The sequence below is a fragment of the Cherax quadricarinatus genome, chromosome 7 (genome assembly GCF_038502225.1).
Source record: "Cherax quadricarinatus isolate ZL_2023a chromosome 7, ASM3850222v1, whole genome shotgun sequence".
Lineage (NCBI taxonomy): Eukaryota > Metazoa > Arthropoda > Malacostraca > Decapoda > Parastacidae > Cherax > Cherax quadricarinatus.
Window position 1 is genome coordinate 47,491,444 of NC_091298.1, and position 27,480 is coordinate 47,518,923.

The 27,480-nt window shown below is 39.8% G+C and overlaps 1 protein-coding gene across 2 annotated transcripts in view; it reads left to right on the forward strand.

Annotated features, from left to right (window-relative positions):
• l(2)37Cb (lethal (2) 37Cb) overlaps window positions 1-23,736 on the forward strand; it is a 53,819-nt gene extending 30,083 nt beyond the window's left edge. For both annotated transcript variants that reach the window (XM_053774007.2, XM_070082412.1), the window contains exon 3: window positions 19,857-23,736. In XM_053774007.2, coding sequence (XP_053629982.2) covers window positions 19,857-22,711 — 2,855 coding nt within the window. In that variant the 3' untranslated portion in view covers window positions 22,712-23,736. The remainder of the gene's footprint in view (window positions 1-19,856) is intronic.
• The last annotated feature ends 3,744 nt before the right edge of the window (window positions 23,737-27,480 follow it).

Below are 27,480 nucleotides of genomic sequence, written 5' to 3' on the forward strand. Positions count from 1 at the left end.
TTCAGATATTTGGGAGTGGACGTGTCAGCGGATGGGTCTATGAAAGATGAGGTGAATCATAGAATTGATGAGGGAAAAAGAGTGAGTGGTGCACTTAGGAGTCTGTGGAGACAAAGAACTTTGTCCTTGGAGGCAAAGAGGGGAATGTATGAGAGTATAGTTTTACCAACGCTCTTATATGGGTGTGAAGCGTGGGTGATGAATGTTGCAGCGAGGAGAAGGCTGGAGGCAGTGGAGATGTCATGTCTGAGGGCAATGTGTGGTGTGAATATAATGCAGAGAATTCGTAGTTTGGAAGTTAGGAGGAGGTGCGGGATTACCAAAACTGTTGTCCAGAGGGCTGAGGAAGGGTTGTTGAGGTGGTTCGGACATGTAGAGAGAATGGAGCGAAACAGAATGACTTCAAGAGTGTATCAGTCTGTAGTGGAAGGAAGGCGGGGTAGGGGTCGGCCTAGGAAGGGTTGGAGGGAGGGGGTAAAGGAGGTTTTGTGTGCGAGGGGCTTGGACTTCCAGCAGGCATGCGTGAGCGTGTTTGATAGGAGTGAATGGAGACAAATGGTTTTTAATACTTGACGTGCTGTTGGAGTGTGAGCAAAGTAACATTTATGAAGGGATTCAGGGAAACCGGCAGGCCGGACTTGAGTCCTGGAGATGGGAAGTACAGTGCCTGCACTCTGAAGGAGGGGTGTTAATGTTGCAGTTTAAAAACTGTAGTGTAAAGCACCCTTCTGGCAAGACAGTGATGGAGTGAATGATGGTGAAAGTTTTTCTTTTTCGGGCCACCCTGCCTTGGTGGGAATCGGCCGGTGTGATAATAAAAAAAAAAAAAAAAAAATTGACTAATGCAATCATGGAGTGATAGTGCACAAAATGAGGGCCATGGGCATTACAGGGAAGGTAGGCAGATGGATTTTTGGGCTCCTAACACAGAACACAAAAAGTAGTAGTAAACAGAGCAAGATCCAGCATCAGCAAGGTCAAAAGCTCAGTGCCCCAACACTCTGTCCTGGCACCTCTGCTGTTTCTCGTCCTCATAGCAGACATAGATAAAAACACCCGTCACACTTTTGTATCATCGTTTGCAGATGATACTGACATAAGCAGGGCTTTCCAGTGGGCAGTGGAGAACATGACGTTCAGTAGTGATAAGTTCCAGCTGCGTAGGTATGGAAAGAATGAAGAACTCAAAAGGAACACTATATACAAAACTCAAGAGGGTCACCAAATAGAATGAAAGGAACATGTAAAAGACCTGTGAATAATTATGTCAACTGACCTTTCTTTTAAGGACCATAACAAGACAAAGATCATGACAGCCAGGAAGATGACGGGATGGGTATTGAGAACTTACAAAACAAGGGAAATAATGCCGATGGTGACACTCTTCAAGTCGCTAGTGCTCCCTTATTTAGAATATGTATTGCTCAGTGCTGATGGCCCCTTTTAAAGCAGGAGAAATATCAGAGCAGGAACAAATACAGAGATTGTTTACGGCTCACACTGAGCCAGTAAAGCACCTAAATTACTGGGAACACCTTCAAGTCTTGAACCTGTACTCACTGGAGCGGAGGAGAGAGAGAGATACATGATAATATATATGGTGGAACCTCGATTTACGAGTACCCCAACGTACCAGTTTTTCGAGTTACGAGCTGCCACTTGGTCGAATTTTTGCTCTGAGTTATGAGCCAAATCTGAGTTACGAGTGAGCTTCAGAATGCTGCCACTAGTTGGCGCAGCGAACGCCACAACATCCTCTCAGCAGTACAAGCATTTCTCTTGTGTTGTGCTTGCATTTTGTGCAGTTATTTTGCCAAATTTGTTTTTTCTAACCATGGGTCCTAAGAAATTACAGTGAACCCTCGTTTTTCGTGATTAATCCACTCCAGTGAATCTGCTGAAAGTCGAAATTCGTGAATGGTGAAACCATTATCCCCATAAGAAATAATGGAAATACAATTAACCCGTTTCAGACACCAAAATATATTAAAAAAAAAAATATTTTTTCCAAATTAAATAAAGATTTACATACAGAAAACAATGAGAAATCAAGTACATACATATATAAAAGAATAATAACATTACATTTACCTTTATTGAAGACTTCTGGGTGGATGGAAGACAGGAGGGGGGAAGATGATGAAGGTACACTATTGTTTGGAAGGGAAATCCCCTTCCATAAAGACTTCAGGTACCAAGTCCTTTTCTGGGGTTACTTCCCTTCTTTGTTTTTTAGTGGCACTGGGACCAGCTTGAGTCACTAGACCCCTGTTGCACAAAATATCTGTCCAGAGAGCTCTTTTTCTGGCATTTCTTTAAAACATTCCTAAAATGGGACACAACATTGTCATTGTACAGTGGACCCCCGCATACCGTCGCCATCACATAACGTACAATCCGCATACCGCTCGCTTTTATCGCAAAAATTTTGCCTCGCATACCGCTCAAAAACCCGCTCACCGCTCTTCGTCCTAGACGCATCCATTGTGCGCCCTTAGCCAGCCTCACATGTGCCGCCAGTGGCATTGTTTACCAGCCAGCCTCCGCGGTAACATCCAAGCATACAATCGGAACATTTCGTATTATTACGGTGTTTTTGGTGATTTTATCTGCAAAATAAGTGACCATGGGCCCCAAGAAAGCTTCTAGTGCCAACCCTACAGCAATAAGGGTGAGAATTACTATAGAGATGAAGAAAAAGATCATTGATAAGTATGAAAGTGGAGTGCGTGTCTCCGAGCTGGCCAGGTTGTATAATAAACCCCAATCAACCATCGCTACTATTGGTGGTACAGCTGCTGCTGCTGCTGTACCACTGTCAGCTGCTGCTGCTGCACTGTCAGCTGCTGCTGCTGCTGTAGCACCGTCAGCTGCTGCTGCTGTTGTACCACCATCAGCTGCTGCTGCTGCTGCTGTAGTACCATCTGCTGCTGCTGTAGCATCGTCTGCTGCTGCTGTAGCACTGTCAGCTGCTGCTGCTGCTGTACCACCGTCAGCTGCTGCTGCTGCTGCTGTAGTACCGTCTGCTGCTGCTGTAGTACCGTCTGCTGCTGCTGTAGCATCGTCTGCTGCTGCTGTAGCACTGTCAGCTGCTGCTGCTGCTGTACCACCGTCAGCTGCTGCTGTAGTACCGTCTGCTGCTGCTGTAGCATCGTCTGCTGCTGCTGTAGCACTGTCAGCTGCTGCTGCTGCTGTAGCACTGTCAGCTGCTGCTGCTGCTGCTGTAGCACCGTTGTTGGTGTGGCTTATTGAGAATACCAAGAAACAATTAACCCCAGAGGATTTGCCACCCAGGATAACCCAAAAAAGTCAGTGTCATCGAAGACTGTCTAACTTATTTCCATTGGGGTCCTTAATCTTGTCTCCCAGGATGCAACCCACACCAGTCGACTAACACCCAGGTGAACAGGGAAAAATGCCTGGAACTAGTGCTCATATTGGTGAATTTAAAGCCAGCAAAGGTTGGTTTGAGAGATTTAAGAATCGTAGTGGCATACACAGTGTGATAAGGCCTGTTCTGGAAGAAAATGCCAAACAGGACCTACAGTACTCAGGAGGAAAAGGCACTCCCAGGACACAGTGTCTCATCAGTCATTGCTGCATCTTCAATAAAGGTAAGTGTCATTTATTCTTCATTTAGTAGAGTAGTACATGCACAATATATATTGTGCATGTACTACTCTACTATTGTGCATGTATCCTTCTCTTTGTGTGTAGGAAAATGTATATTTCATGTGGTAAAATTTTTTTTTTCATACTTTTGGGTGTCTTGCACGGATTAATTTGATTTCCATTATTTCTTATGGGGAAAATTCATTCGCATACAGATCATTTCGCATAACAATGAGCCCTCTTGCACGGATTAAAGTCGCTATGCGGGGGTCCACGGTATATGTTGCCAATGCAGCCTGCAACAGCTTTGTCAGGGCGAAGTTCATCCATAAATGTTTGCACCTTTGTCCACATTGCACAAATGTCCTTAATCTTTGAAGAAGGCACCTTCCTCCTCTAAAGCAATTTCCTGAGCTGTGGTCTGTTGCTGTTGCAGATGAAGGTCATGCAGCTCTGTAGTGGTTAGCTCTACATTGTGGTCCTCCACCAACTCTTTCACATCCTCGAAACTCACATCCAACCCCATGGAATTCCCCAATGCCACAATACTTTCCATAACTGGCATAGGCTCCTCAGGATTAGCCCCAAACCCTTCAAAATCCCTCTCTTGTACACATTGTGGCCACAATTTTCTCCAAGCTAAGTTCAAAGTCCTTGAAGTTACTCCCTCCCAGTCCTTACCTGTAAGGTTTATAAGAACATCAGAAAGATGGAACACTGCAGCTGGTCTACTGGCCCATGTGGGGTAGGTCCATGTCAACCCCTGGCTTAGACCAATGGCCCACCCAGTCAGGTCACCTCTACTTAAGGAAGGAGCACGGCATCTAATCCGGTAGCACCAGCTTGTTGGGTCCAACTTACACCCACCCACACCCACTCATGTATTTATCTAACCTCTTTTTAAAACTACACAATATCTTAGCTTCTATAACTGTACTTGGGATTTTGTTCCAATCATCCACAACTCTACTACCAAACCAGTGCTTTCCTATATCCTTTCTGAATCTTAATTTTTTCAGCTTATAACTATTGCTGCGAGTCCTGTCTAGGCTAGATATTTTTAGCACGCTATTTACATCCCTTTTATTCATTCCTGTTTTCCAATTATACACCTCAGTCATATCCCCCCTAATTCTATGCCTTTCTAGAGAGTGCAGATTCAGGGCCCTCAGTCTATCCTCATAGGGAAGACTTCTAATACATGAGATCAACTTTGTCATCCTCCTCAGTACGTTTTCCAGTGCATTTATATCCATTCTGTAATACATAAGAACATAAGAACATAAGAAAGGAGGATCACTGCAGCAGGCCTGTTAGCCCATACTCGGCAGGTCCTTTACAATCCATCCCACTAACAAAATATTTGCCCAACCCAATTTTCAATGCTCCCCAAGAAATAACGTCTGATAATTCTATCCACTCATTTGCAAGTCCCACTCAAATCCAACCCCTCCCACTCATTTATCCAACCTAAATTTGAAGCTACCTAAAGTCCTAGCCTCAATAACCCAACTAGGTAGACTGTTCCACTCATCAACTACCCTATTTCCAAACCAATACTTTCCTATGTCCTTTCTAAATCTAAACTTGTCTAATTTAAATCCATTACTGTGGGTTCTCTCTTGGAGAGATATCCTCAAGACCTTATTAATTAATATCCCCTTTATTAATACCTATCTTCCACTTATACACTTCGATCATGTCTCCCCTCATTCTTTGTCTAACAAGTGAATGTAATTTAAGAGTCTTCAATCTTTCTTCATAAGGAAGATTTCTAATGCTATGTATTAATTTAGTCATTCTACGCTGAATGTTTTCTAACGAATTTATGTCCATTCTGTAATATGGAGACCAGAACTGAGCTGCATAATCTAGGTGAGGCCTTACTAATGATGTATAAAGCTGCAGTATAACCTCTGGACTTCTGTTGCTTACACTTCTTGATATAAATCCCAGTAATCTATTTGCCTTATTACGTATGCTTAGGCACTGCTGTCTTGGTTTAAGGTTGCTGCTCACCATAACCCCCAAGTCCTTTTTGCAATCTGTATGGCCAAGTTCTACATTATTTAACTTACAAGTGCTAGGGTTATGGACACTCCCGAGCCTCAGAACCTTGCATTTATCTACATTGAACTGCATCTGCCACTTTTCTGACCAAGAATAGAGATTGTCTAAATCCTCCTGAAGTTCCCTAACATCTACGTTTGAATCAATTATCCTACCTATCTTTGTGTCATCGGCGAATTTGCTCATATCACTAGTAATTCCCTCATCAAGGTCATTGATATATATTATAAACAACAACGGGCCCAAGACTGATCCCTGTGGAACCTCACTTGTTACAGATCCCCACTCTGATTTAACCCCATTTATGGACACTCTGCTTCCTGTCTGTGAACCATGACTCGATCCACAAGAGCACTTTTTCCCCAATGCCATGAGCTGCCACTTTCTTTAACAGTCTTTGGTGTGGAACTCTAACAAAAGCCTTACTAAAATCTAAGTAAATACAGTGGACCCCCGGTTAACGATATTTTTTCACTCCAGAAGTATGTTCAGTTCCCTAAATTATTATCAGTAATAATAATTATAATAATTATTACAATAATGATAGAGCTTCTGTTCCCTAAATTAATAATAATAATACATTATTATAACAACAAGAGCTTCAGAACGAAGTCAACTCAGTGCACTGTCTACCTAGCTGTGGGAGCAGTTCTCTCCTGCTTTGCTTACATTTTTGACAGTCATTTGGCCAAATTTTGCTTTTCTAACCATGGGTCCTAAGAAAGTAAGTGTAAAGGACAGTGCTGAGAAGAAAAAGAGGATGATTTCCATGGAATTAAAACATGAAACCATGGATAAACAAGAGAGGTGTCCAGGTTTTGGGTTGAGGGGAAAGTTGGGGGGGGGGGGAGGTGGCTCGTAACTCAGAACAAAAAATCGACCGATCGACAGCTCATATTTCAAAAAAACTCGTAAGTCAAGGTTCCACTGTATATGCCTCTCTTTTGACCAGTGAGATGTTTTAATTTATTGTTTATCCATTTGGGATCATTATTTTTTATTATTTTATTATCACACTGGCCGATTCCTACCAAGGCAGGGTGGCCCGAAAAAGAAAAACTTTCACCATCATTCACTCCATCACTGTCTTGCCAGAAGGGTGCTTTACACTACAGTTTTTAAGCTGCAACATTAACACCCCTCCTTCAGAGTGCAGGCACTGTACTTCCCATCTCCAGGACTCAAGTCCGGCCTGCCGGTTTCCCTGAACCCCTTCATAAATGTTACTTTGCTCACACTCCAACAGCACGTCAAGTATTAAAAACCATATGTCTCCATTCACTCCTATCAAACACGCTCACACATGCCTGCTGGAAGTCCAAGCCCCTCGCACACAAAACCTCCTTTACCCCCTCCCTCCAACCTTTCCTAGGCCGACGCCTACCCCGCCTTCCTTCCACTACAGACTGATACACTCTTGAAGTCACTCTGTTTCGCTCCATTCTCTCTACATGTCTGAACCACCTCAACAACCCTTCCTCAGCCCTCTGGACAACAGTTTTGGTAATCCCGCACCTCCTCCTAACTTCCAAACTACGAATTCTCTGCATTATATTCACACCACACATTGCCCTCAGACATGACATCTCCACTGCCTCCAGCCTTCTCCTCGCTGCAACATTCATCACCCATGCTTCACACCCATATAAGAGTGTTGGTAAAACTATACTCTCATACATTCCCCTCTTTGCCTCCAAGGACAAAGTTCTTTGTCTCCACAGACTCCTAAGTGCACCACTCACCCTTTTCCCCTCGTCAATTCTATGATTCACCTCATCTTTCATAGACCCATCCGCTGACACGTCCACTCCCAAATATCTGAATACATTCACCTCCTCCATACTCTCTCCCTCCAATCTGATATCCAATCTTTCATCACCTAATCTTTTCGTTATCCTCATAACCTTACTCTTTCCTGTATTCACCTTTAATTTTCTTCTTTTGCACACCCTACCAAATTCATCCACCAATCTCTGCAACTTCTCTTCAGAATCTCCCAAGAGCACAGTGTCATCAGCAAAGAGCAACTGTGACAACTCCCACTTTATGTGTGATTCTTTATCTTTTAACTCCACGCCTCTTGCCAAGACCCTCGCATTTACTTCTCTTACAACCCCATCTATAAATATATTAAACAACCACGGTGACATCACACATCCTTGTCTAAGGCCTACTTTTACTGGGAAATAATTTCCCTCTTTCCTACATACTCTAACTTGAGCCTCACTATCCTCGTAAAATCTCTTCACTGCTTTCAGTAACCTACCTCCTACACCATACACCTGCAACATCTGCCACATTATTGTTAGATCTAATTTCCCTACTCTGAACAAAAGTTGTCTGGGCAGCTAGGACTATGCTCTGAATGCTATGCAATGGAGGATGTTGAAGTGATTTTTCCAGAACTCTCTTAGGGTCAGTTCAGTGTCTGTGATCACTTGAAAGTACTTTCAAAACACTGCTTTGGTGTACAGTTTTTTAAAGTTTGAAATGACCTGCTGGTCCTTGGGCTGGAGGAGAGGAGTGGTATTAGGGGGCAAGAACTCCACTTTGATGAAACAAAACTCCTGCACCATTTGCTCTTCCAAGTCTGGAGGATGAGCAGGAGCATTGTCCATTACCAGGAGGCACTTGAGTTCCAATTTATTTTCCAGGAGGTATTTCTTCACACTGGGGCCAAACACGTCATGAAACCAATCAAGAAAAATGTCCTTCGTGACCCATGGCTTACTATTAGCCTTCCACATCACACACAAATTAACATTGCAGGCATTTTCTTTACAAGATCATCATGCAACTTCCCTGCCTTTTCACAAATTATTGACTGCATAACTGCTAACTATTTTTGGGTAATCCACACCAACGATAACCTTTCCACTTCTTCGAGGATTTGCGATCTCTCTTTTGTCAGCATATCTACCCCTTTTGCAACAACAGCTTCCTTGATTTCCTTTCCGTTTGCCACAATCAAAGTGATGGTTGAATGGGGTTTGTAACTGTATTTGTGTATACCTGAATAAACTTACTTACTTACTTGCCATACATCCTGGCAAGCTCTGAAACACTCACTCCACTTTCATATTTTTCAATGATTTCTTTCTTTAATTGGATCATGTTTCTCACTTTCTTTACCAAAGGGCTGGCACTAGCTTTCTTTAGGCCCATGGTGACTTATTTAGCAGTTGGAAGCACAAAAAAGAATGGAATATTACGAAATGTATCGTATGAATGCATGTGATGATGGTCACTCGCTGATAAACAGTGGCACACTGAGTGTGAACGGTGCTGGAGACTGACTTTGTGTGCACGCTGATGCTGGGATGCCACTCGGAAGCGTGCCAGACGGTCGCCGAATCAAGAGGCCAATCACAAACTGCAAGGCTATATTTTGCTGAAAAAAGTTGCCAAAAGTCAGATTTCACGAAGTCGCAGCCGCCGAAACGTGAGGGTTTACTGTAAGTGCAAAGGACAATGCTGAGAAGAAAAAGAGGATGATGTCCATTGAATTAAAGCATGAAATCATAGAAAAACATGAGCAAGGTGTGTGGGTAGTGGAGTGGGGCTGGTGAGGCAATACCAGCGTATTACTTCTACAATATGTACCATGCTAAAGCAGAATGAAGTCCTCCAATGAAGTGAAAAAATAAAAAAAAAATTGTAGCAATTAAGTTCAGCAGTAAAGTGTAGCATTATAAGTGTAGCAAGTAAATTAAGCGATTAAGCAATAGAAAAAGCACAAAACAAAATGAACTCCTCCAATGTTGTTGTAGTTGTTGGGGGTTTATAGGACCACTGACAGCATACGCCACTCTGCCTATCTTTTCCACCCTCCACCCCACCAGCATCTGTTCTCCAAGGTAAATACATACACTTTACATTATCATGTTTTATTATGATTTTATACAATACAGTGGACCCCTGGTTTACGATATTTTTTCATTCCAAAAGTATGTTCAGGTGCCATTACTGAACGAATTTGTTTCCATAAGGAATATTGTGAAGTAGATTAGTCCATTTCAGACCCCCAAACATACACATACAAACGCACTTACATAAATACACTTACATAATTGGTCGCATTGGGAGCTGATCGTAAAGCGGGGGTCCACTGTATTTCTTATTTATAAATACATTGTTTCAGTGTTTTCCTTATGAAACTAGTGATCTAGTGCAGTTAGCCTCACACTCCGTTTTCTCTTATAATAGGACCTCAGAAGGGGAAGCATGGGAAGATATGGCAGAGCGATAATTATTTTTACCTCGGGAGTGGCTGACATACATGTATTTTATTCATTCTAGAGTATATATCATGTTTCTGTGTTATTTATATTGTTTATTATGTCATATTAGATCAATTGTGATAGATAAATAAGCCATAGAGTTGATATTAGCGTTATATTGAAGCATTTTCTCTTGCCTTCCTAGAGCAGGAATTCCGCTGGAATGGATAAAATGACATTTCAGTTAATTTCAGTGAGGAAAATTGATATGATATATGAGCAAATTGAGTTACGAGCTAGGTCACAGAACGGTTTAAACTCATAAGTCAAGGTACTACTGTACCTAGAAAGTACTCAAGGGCCTGCTCTCAAATCTGCACATTGCCTTAACAATATATGGAAGGAAGCGTAAAATAAACCCAGTGAGGAGTAGGGGTGTGGTGGGGACAATAAAGAATACTGTATCAACATCCGGGGTCCCAGACTATTCAACATCTTACCATAAGATATCAGAAACACTGCTGGAACAAGTGTAGAAGCCTTCAGGAGGAAACTGGACAAGTATCTTCACTAGGTGCCAGATCATCCAGGCTGTGATGGACATGTGGGGCAGCAGGCCTGCAGTAGCAACAGCCTGGTTGACAAGACAAGCAGCAGATGAGCCTGGCCCATGGCTGGGCTCTGAGAGTAGTGAAACTCTTGAGAGAAGTGTTTTGGTTTTCAAGGTATGTTGCTTGTTCATTGTTGCTGTTGATATTTACTTGCATTTGTTGTCTGATGCTCATAATTGCTTTGAGGTTGTTTAATGAGCTAGCATGCTGGGTCAAGGTAGCTCACATTATTTGTTGACAGATGGTAAATTTCACCAGATTGCTTGCTAGACAGGTTTTTGATAAGTTAAGCAAAGCACTCTTGCAACATGTTAGATGAAACATTTCATGTTTTCAAGAGAGGTGTACATATTGTCACCATACAAAATGCTGAGCAAACTCAATATTTCCCTTTATTTTAATTTTTTTATGTCTTTGCAAACAGTACATTGAGATTTTATATTTACAATAGTGGGTTGCAATGCAAAGAGAGCCTCTATTATGCCTAGGCATTATGGGCCAACTTAACATTACTGGCTTACAGACTACTTAACACTAAGGATTATATCATAATTGTACAGTAGGAAACTAATTATTTCATAGTTGAACTGTAGATTATTAATTATAAGTGAATTAAATTTGTATAAGACAAAGGATATATTCATATAGTCTAAAATGCTTTTTGTGAAAACAATGGTTCAGTTATATTCCTGTCAACAATGGATAGAAGATTCAAAGTGATTGTTGAAGTTATGATGTGGGAGTACATAGGTAAGTATGTGTGTACTGAGTATTTAGCATTTAGTCTAGGGTGATTATGTGGCTTTTGAGAAGAGTCTTATATTAATTTTCAGATTGAGTTACTTTAATATCTTCTGATAATGAATTCCATATTTTAGGGCCCTTTATGTGCATAGAGTTTTTACACAGTGTGATATGGACATGAGGTATATCAAAAAGAGATCTGTGTCTTGTGTTGTGGTCATGTGTCCTGTTTAAGTTGGTGAGAAGTTTGAATGGAGGGTTTATATTTGCTTGTATTGTTCTGTGTATGTAGTAGGCACATGAATAAGTATGGATGTTCTTAATGGTGAGCAGATTCAGATTTTTGAAAATTGGTGGAGTATACTGGTAGGAGTGGGAATTCGTTATCATTCTTACTGCTGCCTTTTGCTGGGTTATGAGGGGTTTTAGGTGATTGGATGTTGTTGATCCCCATGCACAAATTCCATATGTAAGATAAGGGTATATGAGTGTATGGTACAGTGCCAGGAGAGCTGATTGTGGAACATAGTACCTTATCTTTGATAGTATGCCTACAGTCTTGGAGATTTTCTTGGTGATTTGTTGTATGTGTGTCCGGAACTTAAGGCTACTGTCAAGGTGGATACCTAGGAATTTTTCCTCTGTGAGTCTTGTGACTGATGATCCATTTAGCGTTATGTTAATCGGATCATTTGCAGCTTTGTTTCCAAACTGAATGAAATGGGTTTTATCAGTATTCAGGGTAAGTTTATTAGTCATCATCCAGGCAGATATTTTCTGCAATTCGGCATTGACTGTGTTTGCAAGTATGACTGCGTTTGGGTGGGAAAAGACATATGTAGTGTCATCTGCAAATAATATGGGTTTGAGTAGCTGTGATGCATTCGGTGGATCATTGATGTAGATGAGAAAGAGGAGTGGTCCAAGGACGCTTCCTTGTAGGACTCCTACTGTGATTGGTTGGGTGGAAGAGTTTGCATCATTTGCATACACATATTGAATTCTGTTACTAAGGTATGACTTTAGGTAGTTGAGGGAGTGGCCTCTGATACCATAGTGCGTTAATTTGGAGTACAGCAGTTCATGGTCGACTGTATCGAAAGCTTTACGTAAATCAATGAAAATGCCCAGCGGGACTTCTTTCTTTTCGAGTGCGGTATATATGTATTAGTTCTAGCATGTGTATGATGGCATCATTCGTGCTTTTATTATTCCTGAATCCAAACTGACAAGGGTTTAATATGTTGTGTAAGACGAGGTAGGAATAGATCCGTCTATGAATTAATTTTTCAAAGATTTTAGAGAGCAGTGGTAAGTTAGATATTGGTCTATAGTTATTCAAGTCAGCTTGGTCACCTCCTTTGTGGATCGGAGTGACCCTCGCTATTTTGAGGATTGTTGGGAAGGTAGCTGATTCAATGGATTTGTTAAAGAGCATTGCAATAATTGGTGACAGTACTTGAGAACCTTTTTTGTACATAAAAGCAAAAAAGCTGTTCGTCTCCTGCCTTGTTTTTAAGGGTGTTTATGATGAGCGTAACTTCTATGGGGTTGGTTGGAGCTAGGAATAGCGTATTTGGGTAGGTACCTATGAGGTAGTCTGATGGAAGAGTGTTTACGCTTGGTATTTTGTTCGCTAGATTTTTACCTATGGTGGAGAAGAAAACATTGAGTCTATTTGCTGTTTCAATAGGTGTGAGGAGGGGTTCATCTGATTTTGTTAGTTTGATTGTTTTGTTTTTGGATAACTTTTTATTTCCAAGAATTTCAGATAGTTTTCCAGGTTTTTTTCATATCACCTTTGATGTTATGTAATCTATTTTCATAATACAATTTTTTAGATCTTCTTATCATGCTGGTAAGTGCTGACGAGTAATGTCTAGACTGTTCTCTAGTTATTAGACCCATTCTATACTGTTTTTCATATTTGTGCTTTGTGTTAATGGATTTGAGGATGCTTGGTGTTAGCCAGGGATTATTCAGTCTCTTTGCTGTGACCTGTTTAGTTTTCTTGGGGCAACGTTTGTTATAGAGGCTTTGGGCTTTTTTTTAGAAAATTATTTATACATTCATTCATATCTGTATATGTTTCGAGCTCATTTTGCTAATCAATGTTATTCATAGCTGCTATAAAGTTGTTAACTGCTGTCTTGTTATGTAGTCTGAAGGTTACTTTAGTGATGTCTTGTGGCAGTTTGCCCAGACTAGTTATGAGAAAGGTTGGGTAGTGGTCTGTAGTGTTGTCTGTGATTATGCCTGATTTTAAAGGGGATATGGTCTTTGTCCAGATGTGGTCTATTAAGGAGATGCTTGTCTCGGTGATTCTTGTAGGTTTAGATATTGTTGGTAGCAGCAGGGAGTTACTCATTGTGTTTGTGAATTCGGTTACTTGTGGGTCCTGGTCGTGGAGTATGTTTATGTTGAAATTACCTGTTAGTAGTAGGTGGTCTTTATTCATGTGTGCATCAGTAATCATGTTTCCTAGTTTTTCACTAAAGTGGTATATGTTTGACTGTGGTACTCTGTAGATGTTTATAACTGTGAGGGGTTTTTGCAGGTCTTTTGATTTAAATTTGGCTATGATATATTCTCCATGTTCATCCCTTGTGCAAGATTTATTGATGCATTCGAGTTGATTTGAGTAGTATATAGCTGTTCCTCTCCCTTGCTGGTCTGTTCTACAGTTGTGTATGGCCATGTAGCCAGGAATGGTGTAGACATCTGTAATATCAGGCTTAAGCCAGGTTTCTGTGAGTGTGATGATTGATATTTTGGAATGAAGGGAATTGAGTAATGCTGTGAGGTCATCATAATGTTTGCTCAAGGATCTGATATTGTAGTTAAATATGGTTATGTTATTGTTTGCACTGAGTAATGTCTTTGCTTGGTCTGCTGTATAGTAATTACAGTTACTGTTTGATTTGTGTATTTCATTTAGTAAAAAGTTTACATCAGGATCTATGCCTCTAATCATAGGATGAGAGTAATTTTACAAACTGGATTTTCTGAGTAAAATAATATAGGAGTTATATTGAATCTACAACTATACAGTAGGGCCCCACTTATACGGCGGGTTAGGTTCCAGGCTGTCGCCGGAAAGCAGACATCACCGAAAGGCAGAACTCCATTTTTTTTCCATTTATAAATGCATATAAATGCCAGACAACAAGTTTACACTAAATTATATTAAGTTAGTAATAGAACTAGGCATTAAAAACACACAAAGTAAAATACAGTCACAGTAAATTCATTACTTATCTTAAAGTATTTGTAATCTTAATGTAGGGAGAGAGGTGAGTAGTACTTATTTGTAGGAAGTCAGGTGCAGGTAGCCCAGGTGTAGGTAGCACTGGCTCCCCATCTCATACTTAATATACGATATTTAAAACATCCCAGAGAGGTAAAATGCACATACAGTACACTCATTATTTACCTTAAAATATGTGTAGTCTTAACATAGGAAGAGAGGTGAGTAGTATTTATTTGTATGTATAAAGTCAGTGTAGGTAGCCGGTAGGAGTAGCCTGGGCTACACCTACCGGCTACCTACACTGTGGCCCAGAGCCATATTATTAACATCGACATGCCTTGTTCACTGAATTTAATCATTTCTAACAACTACCTTTAGATGCCATCATAAACGAAGGTAGAAGTAATGAATAATTCATGCCGAAAATTGTAAACAAAAGCGGAGTGGGGGAGTAGCTGGGCCAAACACAGATTCATACACGTTTTCTCTGATGGGTGAGCAGAGAAAACGTAATGTTGTCCCTTCACCCGGCTCCACAAGTATTAGTATCAAAGCATATAAAATATGCAATAAATGCCAGACAACAAGTTTACACTAACTTATATTAAGTTAGCAATAGAAATAGGCATTAAAAACACAATAAAAGGTAAGATACACACAGAGTACACTTATTACTTACCTTAAAATATTAATATTAATGTGTGAGAGGCGAGTGGCAGGGTGTTTATTGAATAAAATCAAAATGGCACACCATCATCCTCTAACTTGGCACTTAAAGCAAGAGGCTTACAACTTCTCTTTTTATTACAGCTAACCTTAGACGCCATCGTCAATGAAAGCCAACTAGTTAACGAAAGAGTAAACAAGAGAGAGAACGAGATACAGAGTTGAGACAATGTAAGAACACAAACTGAACAGGTAGTGGACGATCACTTGGTCAGGCGAAATGCGTATTAATATATGTCTACTTTTAGTTCATTCACGTCCATTTGTAAGAGTTTGTAAAACATTTACCTCAATATTTTTTTTATTTTAATAATAATTACCTCACAATACAAATTATAAAAAGCACTAAACCCACAAGGGTCATGAATTGCTATACATAGAGTAAAGGCATACGAAAAGAATATTTTTCTACAGTTACCCCCCAGTGTTTGACTAGAGAAAACGTAATTCTTCCGACAATACCTACACAGCTGCTTTGTAAACAAATCTCATATTTACATCAATTTTTATTCTGAGTGTATGTATCATGTTTATATGCTATGTAATGTGTTTCATATATAATTTTGAGGAAAATATCATAGATGGATTAATGAAAATGCCTATATTGATGTAAAATAAGACATTTAGTGTGCCCAAGAGTGATTATTATTACGTAGTATTGGCGTCATGAGTAGAGAGAGACCTAGCGATTTTAATGTGTACCTGCACACCAGCACAGTGTGTAAGTATATTTAGGTACAGGTACACATAAGTATAATTATCAGAGTACATATAAAATATGCAGTAACTTTAAAACACTTGAAATTTTGGAAAGTTTCCTGACATAATAGATGTGGTCACAGAAAATGTAAACAAACCGGGTGGGGGGCGCCGTATTTAAAAGACCGCTTGCTGTATAGCAAATTTTGGTCATAATTTGACATCGCCGTATTAGCGGAACGCCGTAAGGCAAAACGCCGTAAAGCGGGGCCTTACTGTACTTATGAATAAGACTGTAATTATTCTAAAACTTGTAAAAATTTAAAAGAAAAAGGGATTATTACAGTACAGATAATTCAGTTATACACTTAAGCATCTAATAAGAACATAATAATGGAGGAACACTGCAGAAGGCCTACTGGCCCATGCGAGGCAGGTCCTTATCAAAACGACCTCTACCTAAAGCTACCCAAGAAATAACTCCCGTACCCAATGACACCAATCAAACCCAGCCCCTCCCACTCATATATTTGTCCAATCTCTTCTTAAAGCTACCCAAGGTCCTATTCTCTATCACCCCACTGGGAAGACTGTTCCATGCATCTGCAACCTTAATTATTTTAACAAATGTGAGTTTATGAACTATGGTAGATATTTACAGCTAGAATAAAGGAGCTAGTGAATATAATAATAAATGAATGTATTAAAAACAAAATCAGTAGCACCTGAGGTAGTCAATAGCACCTAGATATGAATAAGACTCTTAGTTTCATTTATGACACTCCTGTCAAGATTTGTAAGCATTCTTTCCTAAGTTCCTGCTGTGGGCTTATTTATTTTCTGAGCTGGGCGTTGAGGATACAGACTGGCTGTCTTGAAACTTTTCACCAAAATCCATGAAAGAGTTAAAAGACATCTCATATTGGTTAGTTATTGTTATCCTTTGGGCAAAGAAGTTGGGAAGGGGAGGTAGGGGCTCCCAGAGATTGTGAGGAAGAACTTGTTAGAGTGGTGTGTTCACTTGTGGTAAACTGCATCTTGCAATTACCTTAGGTAATTCTTCTCTGATGTCTTCCTCATCCTATGGATGAGATGAGTGATGCCTTAAGTTGTACAGATATTTACCTTTATCAGTTCATTTGTGCCAGCTTGTCTGGCAAAGGGATTGTGATGATGCATGGAGCTAACTTCTTGTTTTTATGAGTTCCTAAGTTTTCACATACGAGTACCATCCAGCTTACGACCTGCTCGACATACGACCACTTGTACTTACGACTGTACGTCTGGCAGCATATACAGTAGTAAACTATTTAGTAAAAAGTAACATACGATAATATGTTGGTACGTACTTTATATTGTAATGGTTTGACATTATGCCCTACCCAGTGTGTCGGCACTTTTCTAAGGTTCGACTTGTATTCATTTTGATTTATGACCGGTTAGTCGGAACCAAGCTCGGTTGTAAGTCGGATGGTACTTGTGTTTTATTGCTGGGTTCCTTGCAGCCAGGTGTTACTAGGTATTGTATATAACCTGATGGAACTGACATTTTGAAGGAGTTATAAACAATAATTGTTTTCAAATTGTCTTATTTTACCCACATTAAGTGTCATTATTTTACCCATGTTAAGTGTCTTTATTTTACCCATGTTAAGTGTGTTTATTTTACCCATGTTAAGTGTGTTTATTTTACCCATGTTAAGTGTCTTTATTTTACCCATGTTAAGTATCTGTATTTTACCCATGTTAGGGGTAAAGTATGTGTTAAGTGTCTTTATTTATCGATCTTTTTTAACCCTTTGACTGTCGCAACCCCCAATCCTGAGGTGTCTCCTGGTGTCGCAAAATTTAAAAAAAAAAAATTATTTTTTCTTATGATATGATAGAGAATCTTTTCCCGATTGTAATGACACCAAAAAAACGAAATTTGATGGAAAACTGACGGAATTATGCTCTCGTGAAGTTAGCGACCTCGGCTCTGTTTACAAATCGGCGATTTCGCCCACTTTGAGCCCTATTTTCGGCTAATTCCATTGTTCCAGTCACCCAAACTCATAGCTATTTCTTTAGAACTCCATTTTTTCTATCGATTGAGTACAAGAAACTGCCCATTTACCGATTTCAACTACCTAATAATGTGGTCAGAAATTTGCAATTTGGCCAATTTCACGAAAACTAAAAAATATGACAATTTCAAAATAAGGTCCAGAATGAATAATGCAGACATTCCTGGCTCTAAAATAACATTTTCTTTGTTCATCAGTCATGTCTCCAGGCCCCTCTGATATTACTCTTGCTTTCTATTTTGAATTTTTATTCAAACAAAAAATAGAAGACTTACTATTATGCAGACTACTGCAATACTGTAATAATTGTATAAATAACATCAACCCATTCATGACTGCGTATTAGAATGGCTAGTTGGACATTTATTGGACAATGGCATCATTTGTTTACTTTTGAACATTGGCAAAAATCAAACATTTCCCCTACTTTGAGCTCCATTTCTAGGCTCTTTTTATAGTAAAATCAATCAAAATCACCTCTACTTCTATAATATGTTTTCCATTCTATCAAATGAGACCAAGAAAACGAGAATACAACCATAAATACTATACGAAAATAGACCACAAAGTCGGCATTTTACTTAAAAAAACGGTCAGAGTTTTTTTTCTCATTATGCACTGTTTGCTCCAGGAATTTTTTTATATGGTGCACACAGACCCATTCTCTCACATGTGGGCCTACTAGCTTTCTCCTGCTTGATTTGAAGCCGCTAGAATTTATGAGTATATATACGTCAAACACGGTACCTCGTAAGACGTATATATACGGCCGCGACAGTCAAAGGGTTAACACACTGGTCATCTATCGAGGTAGGGTGACCCCCCCCCCAAAAAAAAAGAAACACTTTCACCATTACTCACACCATCACTGTCTTACCCCACCCCTCCTTCAGAGTGCAGGCACTGTACTTCCAAATCCAGGGTTCAAGTCCAGCTGACCGGTTTCTCTGAATCCCTTCATAAATGTTACTTTGCTCACACTCCAACAGCACGTCAAGTATTAAAAACCACTTGCCTCCACTTACTCCTAACACACTTGCTGGATGTTTAAGCCCTTTGAACACAAAATTTACTTTACCCTCTCCCTCTAACCTTTCCTAGAACAACCCCAACCACACCTTCCTTCCACTACAGATTTATACGCTTTCCAAGTCATTCTATTTTGCTCCATCCTCTCTGAATGTCTGAACCACCTCAACAACCCCTCCCCAGCCTGTATAATACTTTTAGTATTTTTCATAATTTCTGATTTTTTTCTGTTATCAGTTTCAAGCAATTTTCAGTAGCAGCTAATTCAAGGGAATTGTATTTGGAATATGTAATTAAAACATATATACAGTATATTATTCCATATTGTACACTGTTCTATTTATAATTGTGTGTTTTATGTAGCATATTTGAAGATTTGGTGGTTCAAAGAATTTGTGGATGTGAGCATTGTGAGTGACTTTGTGTGTTATGACACACAAATTGAGAATGAGAGAGACAAGTTACCATAACTTAGCTATATATACAGTATAATGGGCATTCTTTTAAAAAATCATACATTTAATATTTTCCATTTTGATTTATTCTCTATTATGTCATTACACAACCCACAGCTTAGAGAGGTAACTTTAGCTGAAGTGTCTATCATTCCTGGACCATCATTAGGTCATGAGTTGACAGTGGTCTGGACCATCATCAGGTCATGAGTTGATAATGGTCCAGGATGAACCAAAACTTCATTTCAAGTTTCCTCTCCTAATTGTGTCCTGCGAATTATTCCAGCTAAGGTATTGTGACTTATTCTTATTGTCATTATTGATTTTCTTGCCCTAGCATTTTAGGGCTTTTTAAAAATTATTTTGTTTTGTAGGTGGTGGTGTTAAAGCTGATACTTCTAAACATGAGAGTCAGTCTGCAGCTGCAGCAAAGAAACGAAAGGTGGAAGAAAACTCTGATTCAGAAGGGGAGGGACCGAAGCTACTGAAGACTTCCAAAGACCAAACTTCTGATGATGATGAAGAAAAACAGCGGCTGAAAGACCTGCGTGACAGAGATGAATATACAGAAAGGCTACGGCAGCGAGATGAAGAGCGAACAAAGAATGTGGCTGATAAAGGAGACAAAAAGGCCTTTGAAGAGGCTGCAAAGCGACTGCAGTTAGAAAAGGAAGATCGTGAAAAAATCCTTCCTAAACTGAGGGTGGAATCCCGCCGAAAGTACCTTGTAAAGCGCAAGGATGACAAGTTAAAAGAATTAGAAGCAGATATTGTAGATGATGAGTATCTTTTTGAAGAGGAAGCTCTTACAGAGAGGGAGAAAAAAGAAAGAGACTACAAAAAGACTGTCCTTCAATTGGCTAAAGATTATGATAAAGTAAGAGAAGCAGAAAATGTTCAGAGGTATGTAATGCCTGAAGAAGGTGCAAGTGTCGATGATAAATATATAGAAGTTGATGAAAGGGAAAAGAAACGTGGCTATGACCAGAAGAAATGGGAGGAAGATCAGATGAGAGGAACATCCCTTTCATTTGGAGCAAGAGACAAGGCTAAAAAATATCAAGAGCAAGAGAAGGAATATAACCTTGTTTTGGAAGATGAAATTGAATTCATCAAATCACTTCCCTTAGCAGGCACACGTAAAAAAAAGAAAAAGAAGAAGAAAGATTCAGATTCTGAGTCAAGTTCTTCATCAGAGGAAGAAGAGGAAGAAGATGAGCAACCAAAATTAACTGCAACACAGAAGAAGCTTTCAATAGATGAAGTAAGAAGGAGTTTACCTGTGTTTCCTTTCAGAGAAGCTTTGTTAAATGCCATCAATGAACATCAGATCATGATCATTGAAGGGGAGACTGGATCTGGTAAAACAACACAAATCCCACAATATCTGTATGATGCTGGATATTGTAGTGATGGCAAGAAAATTGGCTGTACTCAGCCAAGAAGAGTTGCTGCAATGAGCGTAGCTGCCCGAGTTTCTGAGGAAATGGGCAAAAAACTTGGAAATGAAGTAGGATACAGTATTCGATTTGAAGACTGCACCAATGATCGTACAAGAATAAAGTACATGACAGATGGTATGTTACTAAGAGAATTTCTAATGGATCCTAGTTTAGATGGTTACAGTGTTATGATTATTGATGAGGCCCATGAAAGAACCCTGCATACAGATATTCTTTTTGGTTTACTGAAGGACATTACAAGATTTCGTAGTGACCTAAAGTTACTTATCTCTAGTGCTACTTTGGACTCCGCAAAATTTTCAGATTTTTTTGATGAAGCTCCTATTTTCCGAATACCAGGCAGGCGATACCCAGTCCATATTTACTACACTAGAAGCCCAGAAGCTAACTATATTGATGCTGCATCGGTCACAATCTTGCAAATCCATATCACTCAGCATCTCGGAGATATTTTAGTGTTTCTCACGGGTCAGGAAGAGATCGAGGCGTGTCAAGAAATTTTGACTGAAAGACTCAGAGCTCTTGGAAGTAAAATTCGTGAGCTAATAATATTGCCAATATATGCCAATTTACCTTCTGAAATGCAAGCGAAGATCTTTGAGCCAACTCCTCCTGGGGCAAGAAAGGTTATTCTTGCAACAAATATTGCTGAAACATCTCTCACCATTGATGGTATAAAGTACGTTATAGATCCTGGATATGCGAAGCAGAATTATTTTAATGCAAGAAGTGGCATGGAGTCACTAATAGTTGTTCCAATATCTAGAGCCTCAGCTAATCAGAGAGCTGGCAGAGCAGGTCGAGTTGGTCCTGGTAAGTGCTTTAGACTTTATACTCAGTGGGCATTTGAGAATGAAATGGATGAAAACACAATCCCAGAAATTCAGCGGGTTAACCTCGGTAATGTTGTGCTTCAACTTAAATCCCTTGGTATTCATGACCTTATTAACTTTGATTACTTGGACCCACCACCGGCTGAAGCTCTGATCCTTGCTCTTGAACAACTGTATGCTTTGAAAGCTTTGAATCACAAGGGTGAACTGACCTCTACTGGTAGAAAGATGGCTGAACTCCCAGTGGATCCAATGATGTCTCGTATGATATTAGCTGCTGACCAGTATAAAGTCGTTGAGGAAATCCTCACAATTGCTGCAATGTTGTCTGTAAATGGATCTATATTTTATAGGCCTAAAGATAAGGCAATTCATGCCGATACTGCACGCAAAAATTTCTTTCATCCAGATGGCGATCACTTAACTTTAATGAATGTTTATAATGAGTGGGTAGGAACAGACTATTCCTCACAGTGGTGCTACGAGGTCTTTATTCAATATCGATCTATGAAAAGGGCAAGAGATATTAGAGATCAGCTTGTTGGACTCATGGACCGTGTAGAAGTGCAGGTCACCTCCAATCCTGGTGACTCTGTTAACATTCGAAAAGCCATTACTGCAGGCTATTTCTACCATGTGGCAAGGTTTAGCAAAGGTGGCATGTACAAAACTGCAAAAAAGAGTAAAACTGTGATGATTCACCCCCAGTCATGTATGATAGAAGATCTTCCTAGGTGGGTTGTATACCATGAGTTAGTTATGACTACTAAAGAATATATGAGAAATGTAGTTGTCATTGATGGCAAATGGCTTTTAGAAGTTGCTCCTCATTATTATCGTGATAATGAGGTACATGATGCAACTAGTAAGAAGATGCCAAAAGTTAAAGGCAAAGCAAAAGAAGAGTTGCAGAAGGAATATAATAAATTATAGTACAAAGTCTGTTACTAAGAAAATGTAGACCAAAAGGCATTCTGCTTTCTATATTGCCATGAAGACTTGGAAAAGTAAACCTTGCAATTCTGAAGGTGCAAAAAATTGGAGTAGATGTTGATCATAACGTTCAAGATACTAAGATATATTCATAATGTGGATTATTTAGAAGGGACGGGACCAGGAGCAGGAAGCTAAAAAAAAAAAACGACAAGAAAAGTGAGGTAAAGAAATGTAAGGAGAAAGTTATCCAGTATGAGGCAGTGTAAGCAAATGAGAGGTATAAGCAACCCTTGGATGCAAGTTCATTGTGAGAGAGCGATGAAGTGGTGGTCAAGGAGATATGAATTTAAGACTCTCAAGGTAGGTTCCTTGAAGCTGGTAAGGGACTCTTGATCATAAGAATGGGACATGTTCTCCTCTTCCTTGGATTGAACCTGAATGCCTTCCATTCCCCAGGTGCTGTATGATTCCTATGGGTTTAGCACTCCTCTCCTAAATATGATAATAAATACTATGAATTTAATAAATTTAATAATGCAGTACTAATGTGCAGCAGAGTTTGTGTGGAGTGGGTGTAGGGTGAAAGAGGAGTGACTGGTGGAATGATGAAGTTAAATTGGTTGTAAAGTAGAAAAAGAACATAAAAGATTTTTACAGTGAAGAAATATGAAGATAGAGTATGTGGAGAAATAAAAGGTTAAAGAAAGAGGAGTGGTGATGTGTTCTGTTTACCTAGCCCCCCAAAAATAAATCTCTCTCTGATGGGGGGTCCCGTTGGCAACAACGTTGGTCTACTCTACTCGGTAACAAACTTCAATCTATTAAACCGAGTATAGGTTACTGGCCGTCTTCTTGTCACCAGTGTCAAGGTTGGGAGACTACTCTCTACCTTCTTCGCATTGGCCATACTCGTCTTACTCATGGATATCTCATGGAGAGGCGCCCTGCTCCTCTCTGTGAGAATTGTCAGGTTCCATTATCGGTCAGCCACATTCTGTTAGACTGCCCACTTTATCAACAAGCACGCAGAATTTACCTCCAACGTCGTCTTCGCTCTGCTGCTCTCTCTTTACCTTCCCTTCTCGCTGATGGACCCACCTTTCATCCGGACTCTCTCATTGACTTTTTGACAACAACTGACTTACTTCACAAATGCTGATGATACCTTCAGCCCTTTCTACCTCAATCTCTTGCTACCCTCTACCCTGCACTATCCCCTGCCCCGCTGTTTTCTGTAACCTACTGATCGCCCCTCCCCCCTCCTGCCGCCCAATACCCTCGCTTCCTTCCCTACCCTGCAGCGCTGTATAGCCCTTGTGGCTTAGCACTTCTTTTTGATTATTGATTATAATAATAATAGTCTCTCTGATGGGAGGGTTAGCAGATATACTTGTCATTATATCTGGCCACTGTGAAGGCATCTGACTGACCATGATATTTGGCTAATCAGTACACATGGTTCAGAGAGCACCCACTGGTTATAGATATTGTGCTGTACATGGGAGTGGATGTTCTGGCACATGGGTCGTAAATAACAACTTGAAATATAGAATGTATTAATAAAAAAAGTTGCTGAGGTGTTCAAGTCTGTTGAAATAAATATATTTCACATTGCATGCAAAAAGGGGAATGCATTTGAGTACACTGGTTCCAACACTCTTGTATATGAGACATGATCTTTTATTACTGCAGTTGTGAGATCAGTGTGCAATATGAACATTATGCAGAGAAAATGAAGTGAAGACATTAGATGATGTGGTATGAAAGATACACTTCCGAGAGCAGAGAAAGGGATGTAGTTCAGCAGAACATTTGAAATGTGATATCCATTTTGAAGAGATAGATATAGAATTCGTGATGGTGAATGTGTTTCTTGTCTTTGGACTTTCTGCCTTCATGGGACACAGCTGTAAAAAGAGTATACTCGTATACTCTAGAATATTGGAGCATCGCTATGACATAATTTTCTAGAATTGAGAATTAGTATTTTGCCACTTGAAATTTTTATAAACTCATAGTTATTGCATATAGCAGTGTAAAGCTTGTGACATCTTGGCACATTATTTTACTATGTAAGAAGAAACCATCTTTAGTGTCTAAAATTACATTATTTAACCCTTTGAGGGTTTTCGTCGTACTAGTACGTCTTACGCGTAGGGGTTTTTGTCGTACTAGTACGCATAAATTCTAGCGGCCTCAAATCTCACAGGAAAAGGCTGATAAGCCTAGATGTGAGAGAATGGGTCTGTGTGGTGGGTGTGCGCAGTAGGAAAAAAATCTGGGACCCAGTGGTGCATTGTGGGAATGCCATCATAGTACACAATTTCCACCGTGCCCTGTGGTAAGAAGTTCCTCACTCCTCGGCGAATTGGGACACTTTTGTTCCCCAGTGACAGTTCTAATACAGATGGAAGTGACAGTGAAGATGAGTTTCAAGGTTCTGGTGAGGTTTTGACCGAAACTAATGACCATAATATGGGTAATAGTGAGGAAAACCCAGACAACCCACAGCCTTCCACCTCTGGTGCTGGGCCGTCGTTCAGTTGTACCAGAATCAAAGAGGAAACTCCTATTTCCCAAAATCCCAGACTCAGATGTGAGCATTGGTGATGATAATGATAGTGATTATGAACTACAAGATCTTCAAACTTGTTCCAAGAATGGAGGAGGAGGAGGAGGAGGAGGCAGAGGAGGAGGAGGCAAGAGGAGGAGGAGGAGGCAAGAGGAGGAGGAGGCAGAGGAGGAGGAGGAGGAGGAGGAGGAGGAGGAAGAAGAGGAGGAGGAGGAGGAAGAAGAGGAGGAGGAGGAAGAAGAGGAGGAGGAGGAAGAGGAGGAGGAGGAAGAAGAAGAATACGTAATGAAAACAATAATACATAATAATAATACATAATAATAATAATACATAATAATAATAATAATAATAATAATAATAATAATAATAATAGGTAATAATAATAATATGTAATAATAAATGTTCACCCATGACAGTAACAAGATAAGGGGAGATAACATCTGATAAGTGCTGACGTTTGATGAGGGTAAATGAGGGTAGAGCTGATGCCAAAAGATGAGATGAACATCGCCCTCCCTTTGTTTTTGCTGGTATACTAACATTTCTGTCTGTCTATTTGCCTGTCTGTCAAGCTCCCTGTCTATCCATCTAGCTCTCTGTCTCAGAGAGCCACAAGACTGCGTCATCACTTTTACTCACATCTTCAAGCAGAGTATAGCACTTTGTCTGGGTTTCTTGGGTTATCCTAGGTAATTTATACCATGTATTCTTGTATTTATGTGTACCTGTGAGACAGAGATAGACAGACAGATAGAATGAGGGAGAAAGATAATTAGATAGAATGGAGGAGGGGAAGCAGCATCCGACCCCATTGTTTTGACAGGCCGAGGGGGAAAGAGTAATGAGCTAATATGTCACTTTGACAGCTGCGGACTCCTTGTAATTTACACTATGGACAAGGAGGAGAAGGAGTAGGGGGAAGAGGAAGAAGAGGAGGAGGAGGAAGAGGAGGAGAAGGAAGAGGAATAAGAGGAAGAGGAATAGTACGAGGAAGATTAGGGGGAAGAGGAGGAAGAGGAAGAAGAGGAGGAGGAGGGTGGAACACTAGTACACTGGTACTGGTACACTAACATTTCTGTCTGTCTATTTGTCTGTCTGTCAAGCTCCCTGTCTATCTGTCTATCCGTCTAGCTCTCTGTCTCAGAGAGCCACAAGACTGTGTCATCATTTTTACTCACATCTTCAAGCAGAGTATAGCACTTTGTCTGGATTTCTTGGGTTATCCTAGGTAATTTATACTATGTATACTTGTATTTATGTGTACCTGTGAGACAGAGATAGATAGACAGATAGAAAGAGAGAGACAGATTGAAAGAGATAGAATGAGGGAGAAAGATAAAACACCATTGTGTATGACACCATGTTTCAGAGTTCCACAAGCTGCAGAACTAATAGGAATATGTTCAGTGACTGTATATTGGTATATATATTATAGAACAATAATAATAAACAATGTTTTGTATTGTTTGTTTTTGTAAACAAGTTTTGTAAACAATATATTGATAATTATGTTTGTGTGCTTATTGTGTTGTATACAACGAGTGTATATATGTACATTGCACCTTACTTTGGTCTCACAGGCCACATAAGTTATGTGAAAAAATAAAATAGTGAAAAAAACAACAAACCTTCAAATACAAGTAAACTAAAGTTTACCGGGTGAGCGGCAGTCGCCGCTGTTGCCATACGCGGCTCATTTTCTGCAAACTTCATGCATCCATATCTCCGTAAGTATTGATGGTAAATTTTTTTTGTTTATCCTATAATGTTTAGAAAAAAAAACTCTATTTTTTCATAAGAAAAAATAATTTTTTTTTTTTTTGAAATTTGGCCGACCCTGAGAACGAGTTTCGGAGAGGGCCTGTCGACCCTCAAAGGGTTAAGCAACACTTTATACAATACATGTATCTAAATTTTATAAATGCAAATAGAAGAATAAATGAATTATTAATTCATGTACCCTTTTTAATTTCGTGGTAGTTAAACCAAACTGAGACTAAAAAAAAAATAGACCCCCCCCCTCTAAAAGTAGGAATTTTCAGTGATAGGACAACAGGCATAAACCTCACCTTGTAAATTACTACTGTATTTTTTGGCATATAAGGTGCACAAGTGTCAGCTGCTTGCAGTTGTAGCATTAGTAAACAACTGCTAAAGCATAACCCAAAGGCTACCCTTGACCCTGACCTCGAGC